The sequence below is a fragment of the Otolemur garnettii genome, unplaced genomic scaffold (genome assembly GCF_000181295.1).
Source record: "Otolemur garnettii isolate 467f Iridium unplaced genomic scaffold, OtoGar3 scaffold00245, whole genome shotgun sequence".
NCBI classification, from domain to species: domain Eukaryota; kingdom Metazoa; phylum Chordata; class Mammalia; order Primates; family Galagidae; genus Otolemur; species Otolemur garnettii.
In genome coordinates, this window is record NW_003852640.1 from 1,482,753 (window position 1) to 1,500,474 (window position 17,722).

General features: G+C 59.9%; 1 protein-coding gene across 3 annotated transcripts; it reads right to left on the reverse strand.

Moving 5' to 3' along the window:
• Positions 1-3,016: 3,016 nt before the first annotated feature.
• Positions 3,017-17,383, reverse strand: RHPN1 (rhophilin Rho GTPase binding protein 1). 3 transcript variants are annotated; one of them, XM_012813127.2, is made up of 15 exons: positions 17,257-17,383; positions 10,463-10,557; positions 9,689-9,814; positions 9,433-9,508; positions 8,248-8,325; positions 7,745-7,869; positions 7,504-7,670; positions 7,117-7,310; positions 6,647-6,803; positions 6,441-6,554; positions 5,789-5,983; positions 5,312-5,388; positions 4,976-5,122; positions 4,732-4,893; positions 3,017-4,311 (listed from the first exon to the last, which is right to left on the reverse strand). In XM_012813127.2, the coding sequence occupies exons 1-15, from the start codon at positions 17,314-17,316 to the stop codon at positions 4,150-4,152; spliced, it is 1,935 nt and encodes a 644-aa protein (XP_012668581.1). In that variant the 5' UTR covers positions 17,317-17,383; the 3' UTR covers positions 3,017-4,149. The 3 variants fall into 3 exon arrangements, with proteins under 3 accessions (XP_012668581.1, XP_012668580.1, XP_023364175.1); XM_012813126.2 differs by having other exon boundaries at positions 9,686-9,814; XM_023508407.1 differs by lacking the exon at positions 9,689-9,814.
• Between the last annotated feature and the right edge of the window lie 339 nt (positions 17,384-17,722).

The window sequence follows — 17,722 nt, forward strand, 5'->3', positions numbered from 1 at the left end:
TGTAAGAGGCATTACCGCCTGCCCCCGTGGCTCAGGGTGTAGATGGGACAATCCTCCAGTGAAGGGGCTGTGCCTATCGCCCGAGGCCTGAACCCTGTCTCCTCTGTGCTTGCTCCTGGGTGTCTGTGTGTGAGCACATGTGTGCCTGGGGCTTGTGGCATGTCTTCCTGGGCTGTAGGGGGCTTGGTTATTTCTGTGTTGAGCTGTCTGATGGGTGAACTGCCCTTGGTGTAGGTGACTTACACTTGGAAGTGAGCAAGGATCAGTACAGTGGGGACTTCCCCTCCTCAAGGACTCCAGGACACTGTCCCCTCAGGCAGGACTCTGGACAGGCTTAGACACTGCCTGAGCTTGCTGTTGGGGACCCTGAGGGAACTTGGGAGTTGCCTCTGCAAGCTGAGAATGAATGCCCTCCACCCAGCCTGGTTCCCTGGGGTTGTCCCCCTGGCAGGACCCCTTGGTTTCAACTGCCCTTTCCTCACCCTTCTCAATCTACTTGCCTTTCTTCCCATACACTTGACTGTTGCTCAATCTGGGAACAGGTATTGGGAGCACAGACCACTAGTACCTGAGGGGGATTCACACCCTGTCCTGGAGGGACTCATGTTTCTCAGGGAGCTGGACATCAGGCAGACAGATGGGCAGGCTGTGAAGGGAGCCACTCAGTAGTGCGTGCTCCTTGGAGGAGGGCAGGAGGGAGGAAAGAGGAGAGCAGGAGGGCAGGAGGGAGGGGAGAGGAGGCTGTTCTCAGCAGAGGGAGCAGCACAGCAAGGTGGGGGGTGTCCCATGGAGGAGTTGGGGAAAACAGCTGGGGAGTGCAGGAGGCCCTGCTCCTCTCTCCTCCAGCCTACAGAAGGTGGCTGGTGATTTCTGGGGGAGAGGGGCCCAGAGCAGAGCCCAGCTCTGACCAGCTGGGTCTGGTCAGTGTCATCTCTTGGCAGGGACGAGGCCCTCCCAGCCTCCCACTGGAACTGGGTGTCCCCCTCTTTCTCAGGAGACTCACTGCCCTGACTAGGCAGAGTGCCCTCCTGGGTCCCACCTAGCAGTTGTGGGGGGTTCATGGAAGAGGCCTGGCAGATGGCAGGGAGGAAGGGGCTCCTTCTGGGCCTGGAACCCACCTCCTGGGATGGCAGCTTCACAGGGGCCTGGCTTTCTGGAGGCTTGGAGTTACTTGAGGAGACTGTCATGGGGCCTTCATTCCTCTCCTTCCTATGCTGGGAAACTGAGGCAAAACTCACCCTCTTAAAACATGTCTGCTGCCTGTGCCCCTAGGTCCAGCCCTACTCAGGATCACTGTCTATGAGAGGGTTTGTGGGGAGCATGGGACTGGGCCTCAGACCCCCCACATAGGGAGAGGCCTGGCGGGCTGGGAGGGAACAAGGGGCGAGTACAGTGAGGGGTCCTCTCCTGGTGGCCCCTAGTACCACACCTGGCACGTGCCCTCTGCTCCTTCATGCCTCCCCAGACCCACCCCTATCCTGTCCATGCCCCCCTCAGCATCAATCTACTCACTGCTGACACAAGCAAAATGGAATCTGCCTTCTCCCTACTCCACAGCTTTCTGTTGGCAAAGCACAAGGGCCTGCGGCACACACAGGCCCAGACTCTGAACTGAGGTGTCTCCAAGTAGGCTGCTGCACCTGGGGTGCAGGGGTGTCATGGCTTGATGTCTGTATGCACAGTCCCCATGTGTGACAGCCCTGCTGTCTTCCAGGTCCTCTGTGGGCTCTGGGGACAGGGCCTTGTGCTCCCACTTCAGCAAGTAGTCCTTCAGCACTGCCCACACATAGGCAGCTCACAAGCATCAAATGCCATCAGGTGTTCATGGTGCTCAGGGACAGGCCAGCCTGGCCCAGGGACTCCTCTGTGGCACGCAGTGACAAATGGTGATGTGGGTAACTGGCTAAACATGGATGACATGGGCATCTTCATGGCAGGCTAGATAAAGTACCAGCCATGAAGACCCAGGAACCAGTGAGCAGGGCATGTGTGGGACCGAGCTGCTAGGACGAGGGAGGCAGGCACCCACCATGCTGCTGGCCCTCAGGGCAGCTGCTGCCCATTGGAGAAGTTGCAACTGGGCAGCTCTCAGGGCATAGCTCTCCTGTAGCCAGCCCCGGGGTATCTGGCTGATGCCCACAGTGTGGCCCAAGGCCTCCTACTCTGCCCCCAGCCTGGGCAGGGCTGACCCAACCCTGGACCTGAGCTGTTACCTGCCCCGGTGGGCTTGTGACGGGACTCACCCAAGGTGCCACCCCTGGGCAAGCAGCATTGTCCCCTATTAGAGAACAGGCCAAAACTGGCTCCTGGGGTGAAGTTGGGGGTTCTGTCAACCCTGAGTCCTGCCCTTGACTGGTCCCCAAGGTCCTCTAGAGCCAGTCTGCTGCCGAGTCAGCTGTCTGGGTGGACACAGCAGGGCAGGGCCTGGGAGGCTGGACCTAGCACCCCATCATCATGCCAGGTGGCAGATGCCAGCTGCTGTGTTAAAGGACAGGGTGCTGTCCCTCCCTCAGCCTAGTGGCCCTCAGAGCTACTTTCCTTCTGGAAAGGGGCACCCTGCTGCCCTAGGAGGGGTGGTGGGCTCCCCCTGCTGCTCAGTCCTGCTTGGCCCAGAACCCCCCAAGGGTCCCTGACACCAGGAGCTCCCTGCTGGACCTCAGGGCCCTGCTGCTGCCAGCCCGTGAGCACCCACACACACCAAGCTTCCTCTTTACCCTGGGAGAACTCTGGTGTCTCCTACTTCACCGCAGCCTGGTCCTAGCCTCCCTTGCAGCAGAGGGGCCATGCAGGTGCATGGGCAGGGTGCACCCAGGTGGTCCACCCCAGGGAGGGCTGCAATTGCTGAGGAAAACCTCCTCCCCACTAGCCTATGGTGCTCCAGAGCTGGTCAGGGCGTGTCTCCTGTTCCCCCACCCTTTTCCTCTGTACGGTCTGCCAGAAGGGAGTCACCATGCCCTCCTGGACAGGGCCTGCCACCCTGTCAGCCCTGATTAGTGAGTAATAACCTCCTTGACGCACACTTTTATTAATCAAATTAGTAAGTGCTGAGGAGACCTGTGCGACCTTGGCCCGTTATGCTGATACACCAATTCTCCCAAGAGGGAGGATGTTGGGAAAGGATGCACCTCTCTCCAAAGTCTCCCTGAACACCTGCACAGCACCCCCATTCACACCGATCACCTCTCCCCCATAGCCTGGCACTAGTGGAAACAGGTGACAGGCACAGGACCCTAGACCCAGAGCTCTGACGAAGAGGGCCTGCTCCCACCTGGGAACTCTCAGAAAGGACTGGATAAGGGTGGGGGTCTCAGACTGCAAAGGTGCTGCATGCTCCTCCCCAAACCCTCGCCTGCCTTAAAAGCCTTCACCTGGGCCAGCTGAGTGGGTAGCAGCTGCCCCCTGGCGGTCGCTGGGGACGATTCTCGGCCAGCCCTGTCCTCACTGTGGGCTGCCTGGGGTTATGAGTGGGGAGTTATCATGGCTTCTCTTGCATGCAGCTTGGGCCTGCCCCTAGATGGCCCTTGTCGGCACCCCCTCTGGAGCCTGGGTCATAAGTCCACTCCTCTGGGGAACCTGGAGCAGGGCAGGAAGGGAAGCCCCGGGTTGGGCAATTGGAATGAGGGTGCCTGGCAGGATTCACTGCACCAGCAGGAGCTCAGAACTGGACATGGCTGAGACTAGAGTGTCTGTGCCCAGGGAAGCAACAGGGTAGGCAGGGCCCTAAAAGGTAGTCAGAAGGTAGCCCCACCAAGGAGGCCTATGGCAAGGTGCAGCATCAGCCCCAGCTTCCCAAGACTGGACCATCAGACTCTGCTAAGCCTCTCCCCTGCTGCCCCAGATGGTGGCCTGGGGTGTGTGAGGACAGCCCAGAGAGGCCTGGGATGCTCCTGTGTGTGAAGTGGCCATAGTCCGAGTACTGGACCCAGACCCACCTCCTTGGCCCAGGTCTCTAATGTGTAGGCAGGTGCAACCTCAGGCACCGTGGGCACTGCCTGAAGGTTCGCTGGGATGTGTGTGGGCCTGATGGCTGCCCTCAGCCAGCCAGAGCCAGTACTGGGGGAGAGGAGGTATGCAAGGAGCAGCCCCTTAAGGCCACCCCGGATGCTCAGTGTGTGGCTTGTGGGTAGTTGCTGAAGCCCCTGCCAGGGTTCAGGGTGCTGCACAGCCTCTGCTCTTGCCCTGCTTGGCCTTCCAGCTCCAGCCAAGGAGGGGCCAGGGGCTGGCCCGCGCAGGTGCTGGTGTTTTGCAAACATGGTCCCTCTGGCTCTTCAGAAGTCCTCCAGGACCCAGCAGGCCTGGACAGTGGTCCCCCTGCAGCCAGGACAGAGACAGACTATGGTCATCTCCCATTGGCCTGTCTGGGAGGTGGCTGGCATGTCAGGGACCTATCTGAGGATTCCTATCAGGACAGTCACATAGCAGGGGTCCCATGGGGTTCACCCAACCCCCAGGGGGCATGCTGGGTGGATGAACATCTGTGATGGAGCTTTTGGCCTAGAGGCTACAAGTCTGGGGACACAGAGGCCCACTGAGGAGTGGATGGGGCCTTCTCAGTCAGAACAGTGGCCCAAGGAGGAGGCAGCTGCATAGGTGCCCACCTATAAGGTTACCCCCAGGGATGGTGCGTCCCAGCTACCTTTCTCCAAGGGCTCTCAAGTGTCCAGGGCAAGGCCAGGGCCAAGGTGGGCCAAGGAGGTCCAGCACTACCCTCCCAAGGCCCCAGGGGCTCACCTTGCCAGGTGACCCGGAGCTGGGCAGCAGAGACACCACCTGCAGGCTCACACCGGCCTCCCCCACAGCCCTCAGCTGGGCCACCACCTCTGCATGCTTCCACCACTTGCATGGCTGCCCGTTCACCGACACGATATAGTCACCCCCTTTCAGTCCAGCTGCCTGCAGGGAGCAGATGGTGAAGTGGAGACAACATGGCCAGGTGGCCCAGGGGCTTGGCTTCAGGGGCTGGCAGGACGCTCACCGCAGCTCGGCCCCCTGGAACGACAGCAGCGATGAGGACAGGCGAGTCTCCCCGAAGTGTGAAGCCAAAGCCACCCTCTCCTCGGGTCACATGGATAGGCCCCACCAGCCGCCACTGGTTCTTGGTTGAGAACACGGACAGGGGCCCCTGAGAGAGCCAGAGGTCAGAGACCTGGCCAGATTGCACTATTCCCAGATGGGAACCAGTGTGATGCCACAGAGGGGCTGGGCAGGGCTGCCCCACAATAGAGGCCTCCCTCCCAGTAGGGAAGATGCAGGGCACAGCCATGGCCCAGGCCTGGGGGTGCTGGGGGCATGCTGGCCTGAACTCGCTTACCAGCCGGTGGAAAATATCAGCCACTTTCACCTGGGACAGGCAGGGGGTCCTGGCCTCCAGCTTGTGGTAGGTCTTAGCTGAAAGGGAAGGACGGACAGCTCTGAGCCAAGTGCAGTGGGTGCACCCAGGGGCAGCCCACCCACGCACACCGGCCCTTCCTCAGACCTCTATGCTTGGCTGACCCCCACAGTGGGAGGAACTGCCCCAAGACACTTGAGCACATGATCCCCCAGCTGCCTGATGGCTCTCAGAAGCCATTGCTGAAGTCCCAGCTGTGCCTGTCCCACGGCTGTGGGAGTCAGGTGCAAGGACTGAGGCACCAAGGAGGAACAGAAGAGCCTGCGTAGGTGACCGCTATCTGGGGCCACCTGGTCTTTTTATAGTTGATGTGACCCATCTTGAACAGCAGCCCCTTAGCCCATCTCCTGCCCTCTGTTAGGCCCTAGGTCCCACCCCGTCCTGACCCTGGCTGCTCACGCTGGATGTCTGGGGCCTCCGCAGCTTCACAGAAGTCATCCTCACGGTCCAGCTCCAAATACCTGGCCAGAGAACGCTGCAGCGCCTGGGCCACCACAGCCTGTAGCAGATCCACCTCGCGTGGGATGGGGCACACAGCATGTAGCCGCAGAGCTTCCTCCTGCCCTAGGATGGCACGCTTCAGGTGGGCCTTGCCTGCATGTGGGCCACAGCACCATCACACTGTGGAGGGCCTCCAAGACTTCTAGCCCAGCTGGCCCTTCCAGGATGAGTCCCAGCCTCCACCCCAGGATGTAGCATGCAGATAGGTGAGGCCAGGGTCTCTGGGTTCATCCCAAGGGTCCATAGCCATGGTCAAGAGGGAGGTGTGGCCACAGGGATGAGGGGTAGGCTGGTGGAGGAGGGCTCTGCCAGGACCAGGGAAAACTGCCTTGCAGGTGTCCCACCTGCCCAGAGGCTGCCCAGTGCTCTTGTGGCTCCTGCTCTTGGCCATCACCTACCAGGATGGGGGCATCTGGGGATACGTCAGTGGCCCCACCCTCCAGCACCAGGACACCAGGTGCTGCATGATACAAGTGACAGTGGAGAATGGGCACCCTGTGGCAGCTGGCCCAGCACTAAGACCAGTGTCCTCCATCTGAGGATGCCTCACCAAGTTTCCTGTGCTCTTCAGACTCCTGTGGCAGCACCGGGCCTTGGGGAACAGAGCAGTCGGGGGGCTGGAGGAAGACCTGCTGTAGCACAGGGAGCTCTCCCTTGTCCGCCACTGGAGGTCAGAGAGGCTGTAAGCCCCCAGCACGGGGTGGGGGATGGGGGGGCCTCTGTAGCACACATGGGCATGCAGGGTGGGGCACTCACAGGAACCATCGCAGAGGGCCACAGCCGCATGGTAGTGAGCCAGGGAGTGGAAGTATTCAGCCTTGACGTGCACCAGAGCAGTCCAGGAGACTGGCATACAGTCATGGGCAGGTGGCTGAGCCATGGTCTGGTACACAAGCCTATATTTGGCTGCCACCTGCCGTGGACACAGAGGACAACCCAGTCTGAGCCCTACGCCCAGCCTCCATCTATCCCAACCATGTCCCATAAGCTCCCCACTCACCCCACACCCCACGCTGAGCTGAGCTCAGGGGCTAAGGCCCAGTTCTTGCTCTGATGCACACAGTGATCCACAGGAAGGGACTTAGTATCCCACAGGGACCAAGATGCAGCTGGCTTTGGAGCCAACACAGGGCAGAGACAGGCATCTCAGCCATGCCTTGCTCTACCCCAACACATTGCAGCCTGGCCAGGCTGTCCAAGGAGCCAGGAAGGCACCCTGAACTCACCTGAGCAGCCTCCTGAGCCAGGTGCAGCTGGGCCAGGCCGTCGCTGGGGGCTGCAGGGGCAGGAAGCAAGAGGCCTTCAAAGATGCACTCCTGGGCCTGGGCAGCCATGAGCTGCTCCAGTGCGTGGAGCGAGGTGGCACTCATGTCCGGGCTTGGCGCGTGGGAGAAGTTCTCCCTCAGCAGGCTGAAAGCCCCTGCAGAGGGAAAGGTCGCTCACGGGCAGGGCCTCCCCATGCCCTGGCCAGCCTGAGGGAGGGCTACTGCTGCTTAGCTCCTCATACTGGGGAGCTGTCCTAACCCTTCCCAGGGCCTGCCTTAGAGAAAGGGTTCTGCAACCCCCCTTCCTCCTTGGGAGGATGGGTGCCTGAAGGGGTGTGCTATCCTCACCAGCAGCCCTCTGGAAGGCCTCAACTGCACGGCTGGTGCCCTCAGTGCAGGAGCGGTCCTGGCGTGCCCCAATCTGTGTGTGGAGGGCGCCAATGTTGAAGAGCACACTGCCCTTCTCAAAGGCCAGGGTGCGCTGCTGGGCTGGGACTCCTGTGAGCGAGTCGTACCTGCAGGATGGGTCAGGCTGGAGGAGCTCCTCCAGAGCCTACCTCCCAGCCCCCACCGTCTGCCAAGCCCCTACCAGTGGAAGAAGAGCCCCAGGCTCCTGGGGGGGGCAAGGAAGCGCGCCTCTAGGAAGCAGAGCTGGTTGTAGTAGGCCGCCAGCACCTCCAGGCCTGCAGCGTCCCGGCTGGGGGTCCGCATGGCCTGCAGGGCAGGAGCTACTGGGCTCACTCCACTCACTGTCCTAGGAAGCCCTTTGGGCTCCAGGACCCCACCCACCCATGGGGGTAAGGACAGGGTAGCGTGGGGGGAGGGTCAGCAGAGCCCCGGGGAGTGGCCATCCCCAAGCCAGCAGTGCAAGGCCTACACAGAGCCACTGTGAGCCCCCCAACCCCGGCACACTGGGAATATCTGCACCTGTGGGGACCCCTAGGTGTGCCTGTCTCCCCACAGCTTCCAGTTTCCCTGAGAGGTGGGGACTCCTGAGTATCTACACTGAAGTCCATCTCATTCTCGTCCATCCTAACTTAAGACTCAGCTTCCTCATCTGTCCTGGGCTGCCACTGGGGAAAGCCCACACACCTGTCGCAGGGCCTCCAGCTCCCTCAGCTCTGCCTCGTAGGAGGAGCCATCTTCTCCAAAGTGCCCAGAGATCAGCTCCTGGGGAGGGGGGCAAGTGTTGACCACCCCTGTGCCTGGCTACTTTCTTTTTTTTTTTTTTTTTGAGACAGAGCCTCAAGCTGTCAACCAGGGTAGAGTGCTGTGGCATCACAGCTCACGGCAACCTCCAACTCCTGGGCTCAAGCAAGTCTCCTGCTTCCGCCTCCCAAGTAGCTGGGACAACAGGCCCCCGCCACAACGCCTGGCTATTTTTTGGTTGCAGCCATCATTGTTGTTTGGCTGGATTCGAACTCGCCACCTTAGGTGTATGTGGCTGGCGCCTTAGCCACTTGAGCCACAGGCGCCGAGCCTGCCTGGCTACTTTCCTTGGGATCTCCCAGCCTGCTACAGAAGAAAACTCATAGTGGGCAGTAGGTCCACACCACAGGACAGGCTAGCTGCAGTGGCTACAGGGGTCAGAGAGCCAGCTCATGCCTGAACATGCCTTTGGGGGCCTCTTGCTGCCTGCCCCTGTGCATCCCTCCAGCAGTAGCCCAGAGAAGGGCTACTGGCCAGTGGGGACAGATGGCCTGTGGGGTCCCCAGGCTGGGTACTGATGTGGGCCCTGCCCCTCAAGCCCCGGGGTTCCTCCATCCCTATCCCCACCATGGAAGTAGGACCCAGAGACTCATTGATGCTATTTTTGCATACATTCCCTTATTAATCCCCATGGTGGTCCCGGAGGGCAGTTGCCATCCACCACACGACAGGCTTGGACACTGAGGCACAGTGCAGGTCACTCTTGCGTAGGGCCCTGAGCCCCCTCCAGGGCACTGTGAGCCAGTAAGGAGAAATGGCCCCAACTCAGCGGGAGACCCTGGGACCCTGCAGCCTCTCTGGGGCTTTCTCTGCAGGCTGACCAGGCTCCATCAGGTGTCCTAGGGCAGGGCACATGTCCACTCAGATTACCTTGCAGCCAGGGTTTGGGCCCCAGTGCAGGCCCTGAATGGTGCAGGAGGTGGCTTGGCTGACAGCAGGACATGGGGCCCTAGGTCAGCTTTTCCCTCCCCTGCAACTTGGTTTGCTCGTCTGTCCCATGAGGTGGCTTGGCCAGGAATCCTCCAAGATCCCCTCCATGTCCCCCAGAGCCCACAGGTCAGGATCTACCTTCAGGGGTGTGGTCCAGTCCAGTTCTTTGGTCTCCTTTAGGCCCAGGGGAATCATGGGGGCAGCAACACCTTCCCTACAACCAGAATGCCAACCCCAAACGCTCAGGCTGGCCCCTGCTGCCAGAGAGCCTGGACCCCACCTCTGGCTCCCGCCACATGGACACCCAAATGTGCACATGCCTCGGCCTTTGCTCACACATGCACGCACACACTACACCCTAACTACCCCTCACATACCCGCCTGCACACACCACCTGATCTGGAATGCGTCTGCATCGCTATCCAGCCCCTCCAGCTCCTCCTTCAGCAGCTGCAGTGTGGAATTGACGTAGCTTAGCTCCAGGGCGACTGTTTCCTTGACCCGGTGGTTGCTGGTGGCTCTGAGGAAGGCTAGAGGTCAGAGCCCAGCCCTGAGGCAAAGCTAGAGGGTCGGTGGCACTGCAGCCCTCCTGACCACTGACCTATCAGTGCTCCAGGACCCACTCCCCAGAGGGATGGGTGCTGACAGGGTACCCCTATGGGGAGACAGGAGCAGCTGTGGGATCCAGGTGCCCTCCCCTACAGTCTGGCACCCTGAGCCCCTCAGCGATGCACACCTGACTCAGCCTGGGGCACCTCTCTCCCAGCCAGGCTCACTCGCCCCCCTCACAGCACTCAGACACAACTTGCCTTGAAACTTGCAACCATGACTGGGACAGGCCCTCGGACACACATAGCACACAGCTCACACGCCCTAAGGGAGGCTGCCCTGGGTCTGGAAGACCCTTTCCCAGGCCCCCAACCTTGAGCTGTCCAGCCACCTGCCATAGCTAAGCCTACACAGTGCCTCTTCCAGGAAGTACCACTGGCTCCCAAATTCTGCATACCCAGGGGACATTAGTTCCCTGGCACCTCTGGAGGAGGTCACCACCTGGAGGACACAGAGCCTATGTGCTCACAGGCAGACACTGGGAGGACAGACGTCCCCATCACCCCCTTCCTCCTGCAGCTGGGCACTGCTGGCCTGGCGAGGTGGCAGCAGGGCTCACCTATAGAGGTTCTCAGCACCCGTCCGCATCTGTAGCTGCTTGTTGATCTGCTGGTGGATCCGGGCCCTACGGCTCTGCAGCCCGCCATGCTGTGCCTGCGAGGGGGACACAGCCCTGTGAGGCAGCCATGGCAATCACGCCTCTGCCAGCTGGCTCAGGGAAGTACAGCCCCCCCTCACCCTCGGGGAACAGGGTGGTCTGCCTAGCATAGACTGTGGTGTGTGTCTGGGGTGTGTCCAGCAGGTTCCAGTGTGACTCTGCTTACATCTTTGTACAGAGCATAAAGCAAGGCGGAGGGTTGAATTTTCTTTCACACCTCAGCTCACCCCTCGCTCTTGTGGCAGGCTGGAGTCTTGTCCACATGATGCTCAGGTGTCCCCCCAACCAGGGCCTGTCCCTGCACTCTCCCTGATGGTCATCTAGGAATCTCTGTCTTCTCTATCCATGGGATGCTGGTGGGAACATTCCTGACAAGGGTCTTGGTAGCCAGGTGTGGCTGTGCCCTGGGCAGGTTCCAGGCATGGGCTGGCTGGCTGCCCTGATGTCCACCTTCCCATGCTGTGAGAACCCTCATCTTATTCAGGACCCACTGCTCAGGGACAGTGACCTCCACCCTGGCTCAGGGTCACCCCTTCTGACTTGGAGTTGGCATAGCAACTCTAGTTCCCTGCTGATAAGCGACCCACTTCTGCCCATCCTATGACCAGGCCTGCTGGGGCCACTGGGCATGATTTTCTTGCCTACTCCTCCCCAGGGTAACACTATGTTTGAAGGTGAATATTGCAGCCGTGAAGAGAGCAAACCTGACAGAGGCATCCCTCCATCAGGTTCCAGGTGCAGGGAGGCCATGGTCTCTCCCTGTGCCCTTGTGCTTCTCAGGCCGTTCCCTTTTGTCCAAAAGGAGCTTACATGTATTTTCCTGGGGTTGCCCCCTAAATATCCCACTGTAGCATGTGACTCCTTTTGCTACAGTGAATGGGTTCTGTCTCTGCTTAGGGATGAGGAGTCTCCTGCAGCAGACCTGCCACCCCTCACAGAGTAAGTCGAGCTATCTATGATGAGTTGACTCATGGCCCCAGAAATACGTGTTCAAGGCCTCAGTAACAAGGCCTCCGTACCTATGGATGTGATTTTAGTTGGAAAGAGGGTCTCTACAGATGTGATTGGTTAAAAGGAGGCCATCATCCTGGGTAGGGCAGACCTCATCACACTGACCAGTGGCCTTATCAGACGAGGGAGATTTGGACACATCTATGCAGAGGCCCCGTGAAGATGGAGGCAGAGACCAGCGTGGAGTAAAGGAATCAGGAACCCCCAGGAGTTGGAAAAGGTGGGAAGAAGCCCCCCACCCCCCGAGCCTTCAGAGGGAATGTGGCTCTGCTTCGATGAGTTTCTGGCTTCCAGGACACGAGAATAGGTTTCTGCTGGGTCAAAGCACCCAGTGTGTGGCCACCTGCTACAGCAGCCCAGGGCACTCACAACTCCACTGGATCTACATTCATACCACCAAGTGCTGGCTGAGGGTGAGCTGGTACTCACTGGGTGGAGGGACATAGGTGCTCGTTGGCCAAAGCACAGAGAGGCAGGAGATCAGGCTGGGGAGGGTGGGAAGCTGGCCCAGGCCCCCGTGGCCCTGCTCTTGTGGGCACCATTAAGCAGGATATGACTCAGATTTGGGTTTGGAGACCCTCATCCTGCCCTAGCTTCTCACCCCTGCCTCCTCCAGAAAAGAACCCCTAGGGCTGTGGTTGGGGCTGCAGGAGCTCCTTGTAGTGAAGTCTGGGCCAGAGACTTGGGCTGGAGAAGTGGCAGGAGGCCCCCAAGTGGAAGCAACATAGGGGTACCTTGGATCTGAGATGCTTTCCTACACCAGCTTCCACCTCCAGTGTCTCTGCCCCGCACCTTGGAGATCCTGGTGCAGCACCTGGGCCAGGCTCATCCTAGCATCTCAGCTGGCCCTGTAGCACCTCCACCTCACGGGGAGGAATTCAAGGCACAGCAGGCTTGACCTTGGCCAAAGCTACTCAATGAGTCATGGTCCAGCCTATGGAAGCTCAGAGCCCTGCTGGGCCCCTGTCTCTTGCTGACGCAGCTCTTTCCGCACAGCCCCCACCTGCAGCCCAGTGCCTCCCTGCCACCCGTTTCTGCTTCATAGGCCCCAGCAGATTCATCCCCAGCCCTGGTCCTCCCCACTTACTCATCATTCAGGAAGCCACCCAGCTGGGGTACGGAACTATCCATGCCCTCTTGGCCTAGCACTAGCAGATGCCCCATGGCTCACCTTCCTCCCACCAGTCTCCCTATGGCCCACCTTCAAGGCAATGATCAAATCCCTAACAGGAATACTAACCTACCCCTGTTCGTCCCTACCTTATCCCGTCCCATCCCCTGTGGGGATGCCTAGCCCATCTCAGAGGCTGGGCAGCCTTTCCAACAAGCCCACCCAAAGGCCCAGGGCAAGCCCCTCCAGCAGAAAGCTCCTAGCCCCCACAAAGCCCAGAGACCTGGCCAGGCAGAGTCCAGTGCCCTCATAAGGGCCTGCAGGGTAGCCACAGATGCCCACCAGTTACGTGTCACAGGCCTGCACTGCTGAGGTAGCGGATAGACGACGAGACACTGAGCCCAGCGTCCCAGTACTATTGGTGGCCATGCTGGGTCCCTCATGTGCAATATGGGGCAGTGGCTGGGTCAGTCTTGCCTTCCTCCCTCTCCAGTCACAGGCCCAGTTGTGACCTGGGGGCTTCCTCCCAGCGCTGTGGGGCAGGGGGATGGAGACACCTCTGGAGGCTGCAGGCTAGGACCTGCCCCACTGTACCCCTGTGCCTCTCCATGTTGGGCCCTGCAGCACTTGGCCAATGTGCCCATGCCTTCTGGGCCACAGGTAGGAGAAAGCTGTATGGACTGCTGGTGGTACCATAGATGACACCACTAGAGGCTCTAGCCAGAGTGGGTAAGAAGCTCCACAGAGGATGGTGGGAGAGCATGGCTAGGCCACATGGGCAGGCACCACAGGGGTTACCAACCACCCTCCCTGAGCCATTTAGGGGCTTCCTCCAATCTGGGCCACTCATCAGCCCTGCAGTTGGTGGGAAGGAATTCACAGAAAGCGCCTTCCCTGGGAGACATCCTGCAAAAGTCACCAATCTACTAAATAGTTAAGATAAGGCCACAGTGCCTTTCAGGCCCCTGCCCCGATGGCATGAACAGAGGAAGGTTTTACTCATACACTGCTGACACTGGCTGCATATTTTCCTGAGTATGTCCCCCATCATCACACACAGGACAGTTTCAGATTTTCTGGGGCTTCTAGCTGGTCCCAGCCCCTTTCATGGGTACTCTAAGAAAGTCCTCATATCTTGAATGAGGTGCTCTGGTGCATGGCCACCTTGGATTAAGTCCAGGGCTGCTCCTGCATGGTCAGCTTCTCAGAGAGGTCAGTCCATTGGGGAAGACTTCCCACAGGAGGGGGTATTTGGGCTGTGTCTTGAAGGGCAAGAGGCTGCTAAGTGGTCCTGGAATAACTGGGGAGAGGAGACTCTTCCCCCAAACAATGGAGAAAGAGCAACAGAGTCGTAGAGACTGCTGTCTGGAGAGATGACCGGAGGGGCTGGTCTTGGGTGGGACAAGGAGGGACAAAGGAGAACACAGACCCCAGCCCCACCCCGGCCACCACTGTCTGGGGATGCTTTCCCTGGGGCCTGCGCCTCTTGCCCAAGGTCTCTCCACACCTGCCGGCAGAATAGCAAAGCCCAGGCCCTGGTACTCTATCCTCCATGGGGCAAGAGTCTGGTAAGGGAGGGTGAGCCACAGCTGAGCCACAGCCACAGCCACAGCCACACATCCCTCTCTATGCAAAGCTCCGGCAGGTTTTAAGGCTCTGGTGAGTGGCCCTGGCCGTAGGTATGGCTACATGCTAGGCAGTGGCCACCCAGGCCAGTAAGGCTGCCCTCATCAGATTATTTCCAGGACTTCCATCCTCACCCCCCTGGAGAGCTGCTCAGGAATACTAGCCCTGCAGGTGCCAGCCTGTGACTTTTTTGTTTTTTTGAGACAGAGCCTCAAGCTGTCCCCCTGGGTAGAGCGCTGTGGCATCACAGCTCACAGCAATCTCCAACTCCTGGGCTCAAGCGAGTCTCCTGCCTCAGCCTCCCAAGTAGCTGGGACCACAAGCACCCACCACAACGCCCCACTATTTTTTGGTTGCAGCCATCATTGTTGTTTGGCAGGCCCGGGCTGGATTCAAACCCACCACCTTAGGTGTATGTGGCTGGCGCCTTAGCCGCTTAAGCCACAGGCGCCGAGCCGCCAGCCTATGACTCGAGCACCCCTCAGCCCTTAGTCCTCTCTCCAGGAGGCCATGTGGCTTCCTGGCCTATGTGGGGAGGCCCAGACCTTTGGGGCTGAGAGGCCCCTTGAAATAGCAGCCCATTCTGTATACTGGGCTGAGGGATGTGTCAGAGGGAAGGATGCAGATGCTGGGTAATCAATCTCCCACTGTACAACCTCCCCTGTCCTCAGAGCACACGGCAGTGATCTAGACTCCGCCTTGTGCCCTGAAACCACTGTGACCATTTCTGCCTTGCACTGGGAAAGGTCTTTGGGTTCCCAACAGGGATGGCCCACAGAGGGGAGAGCAGAAAAGGACGGAGAATAGAGAAACAACACCCCCACCCCACACATTCTGACAATAAAGGCATGGGTCTAGTGGCCCCCAGAAGCCAGGGAGGAAATGGTATGGCAGTGGCCAGCACTGAGTTGTCCCTAGAACTGGCAAAAGTGGGAGATGGTCATCCCAGACTAGCCTGGGAACATCAAAATCATCAGAGCAGTGCTGGGCCTAAAACCTCTCCCAAGCTCCCTGCAGCCCCAGGGAAGGGCTCCAACCCCAGTAAACCAGCTTTTTCCTCTCAGAGACCCAGCCCTGGGCACCCTGCCTGCTGATGCCTCCCTTATCTCAGGGAACCCTTCCCCTTCCCTCTCCAAGGTCTCACCTGAGCACAGAGAAGCTGGGAGCCCAGCATCCTACTGACCCACCATCTCTGACCCCCACCCCCCAAGTGCTGCTGAGGGTACAGAAACTAATGGGTGTGACCATGAAGGGGTCTCCCAGGACACAGGGGCTACAAGGCACACAAATGTTAGATGGCCATGGATTAGGCACCAAGCCAGCTAAGAGTCACCCTCTTGGCGCTCCCCCACCCACCCCCCTAGCCTCCTTAGCTCCTGGTCTCCCCAGGAAACTATGGACTCAGCTACAGTCCCACTTCCCAAACAGCCTGGCTAGAAGCCCTGCAAGCCTAGTGGGAGGGTTCTGGGCTCCTTCACTTCCCTGCTGGCCAACCTCGGACTGTTCTCAGAATTCAGCCAGTTCTTCAGATAGGTTTACCAAGGCCCAGGGCCAGCAGGGAGCTCAGGTGACAGGCTGCTGGTGAGCATTCCAGGTAAGCACTCACTGGATACCAGCTCTCACTGCTTTGGGGACAAATTTGAGTCACCCAGACTGTTCACAGGGGCCTCAGATCCAGGAACGGCTCTTAAGGGAAGGGCTGACCTGGCCTGCCCTGCTCAATTCCAAGCATTATGGCCGGATAAGGGGCCAGCCTGGTGGGCAGTGGGGGAACTCAGCCTTACTCCAGCCCTGCCGCTGGCATCAGGAGGGCTTTCCAAGGTGGTGGGCCAGCCTCAGCAGGCTGGGGTCCCATGGCTACCTCCTGCATGCTCCCACACCCCCACAGGACCCTGACTGCTGGTTCATTGTGTATGCGAGAGACAGCTGGAGACAGTTTCTGTTCCCCTTCCCAGGGCAGCAGCCAATAGAGGGGAAAAGGACCAATAGCCTGGCCACAGCCCACAGCCTGAAAAGCGTCATCTACTGGCTTGCTGGAACTTCTTGTTTGTGCAGCTCCCAAACATTCCGCCCAAACAAAACGTGCTGGCTCCAAAGGCCACCTGCAGGCAGGGCCAACATAGAGACCGTTGAGTTCATGGGGAAGAGGGACAGGCCCTTCCTCTCCCCAGTGCCTGCTAGTTGCTGGAGCCTGGGAAGTGGGGCAAGGAGTCCGTGATGACTCTGGTCAGCATTGCCTGGCCAGTTATCTGCCACCTGAGTCCTCCCCTCCCCGGAAGAGGAGGCCCAGATACAAAAGCTGACTTCAACCAGCCAAGGGACAATCTGCAGTCTGACATCCGAGAGCAGAGTGCCAGGAACACTCAGCTGGGACTAGGGGCAGGAACCACCTCTGCTTAGCAGCCTGACTGAAAGCCTGGCATGAACGCTGGGGCAGCCTGCACTGACCCCCCTCCCCCCGAGCACACCCAGGCTGTAGCTGCACAGCCAGGACAGACCATCTCCTCCTTTCCAAGTACAGACTCAACAGGTCTCCACATCCAAACGCCGCGCTTGCCCAGTGCCCTGGAAACGGTGCCCAGTCAGCAGCCTCAGACTTCAAAAGCAGTAGAGGTTCGGAGAAGTGACAGAGAACAAACTGCCAGCCCTGAAGACCTCCAGCGATTTCCTATGCCCAGAGGATTCCGCCGCCCGCAGCAAAAGGCCACCAGAGCCGGTGTGCGTATGGGGGGGTGCAAAGCTAGGAAAGGAGCATCACAGGCGCCAGACACAAACAGGGGCGGGGGCTGTCATAGCAGAGCCCGGAGCCCCTGGCCTCAGTTTCCCCAGCGGTGAAACCCTACTGCGTTGGGACGAGTGAGATGTGGGAGGGAAGCCGCCAAGGAAGCGCCTCCAACCCAGGGCAAGAGGGGCCGGGGGCGCCCTCGCCCGCCGCCCCAACGCCCACCTTGCAGATGCTGCTCTCCTCGCCAGCGCCCTGGCCTTCTGGCCTCTCCTCAAGGATCATCGCTGTACCTCTCCCGCAGCGGCTGGAACAGCGAACCGCAGCCCAGGCCGCACTGCTCCTCGCGCCCGCGCGGGTCCGGGACTGTGCCGGGAGGAGGCCAGGCGCGCCTAGGTGGGGCGCAGACCCAGAGAGCGAAACTGGCCGCTGCCCAATCGGCTGTAGGGGCCTCTCCGATGGACAGCAAATTTGACCAACCAAAGCGCGAGGGAGGCGGGCTCTGGTTATCCAGCCCCGCCCCTCCCGCGAGTCCGGGGAATCGGTAACCCCTGACAACCGCGGCCCCAACACCGCGCGGCGGGCGGGCGCGCGCATTGCACATGCGCCCAGACCCAGCAGCGGACTCTCGGAGAGCTGACAAAAGTCCAGGACTCACAGAAGGTGGACGCGGCCGGGCAGAGCCCACTCC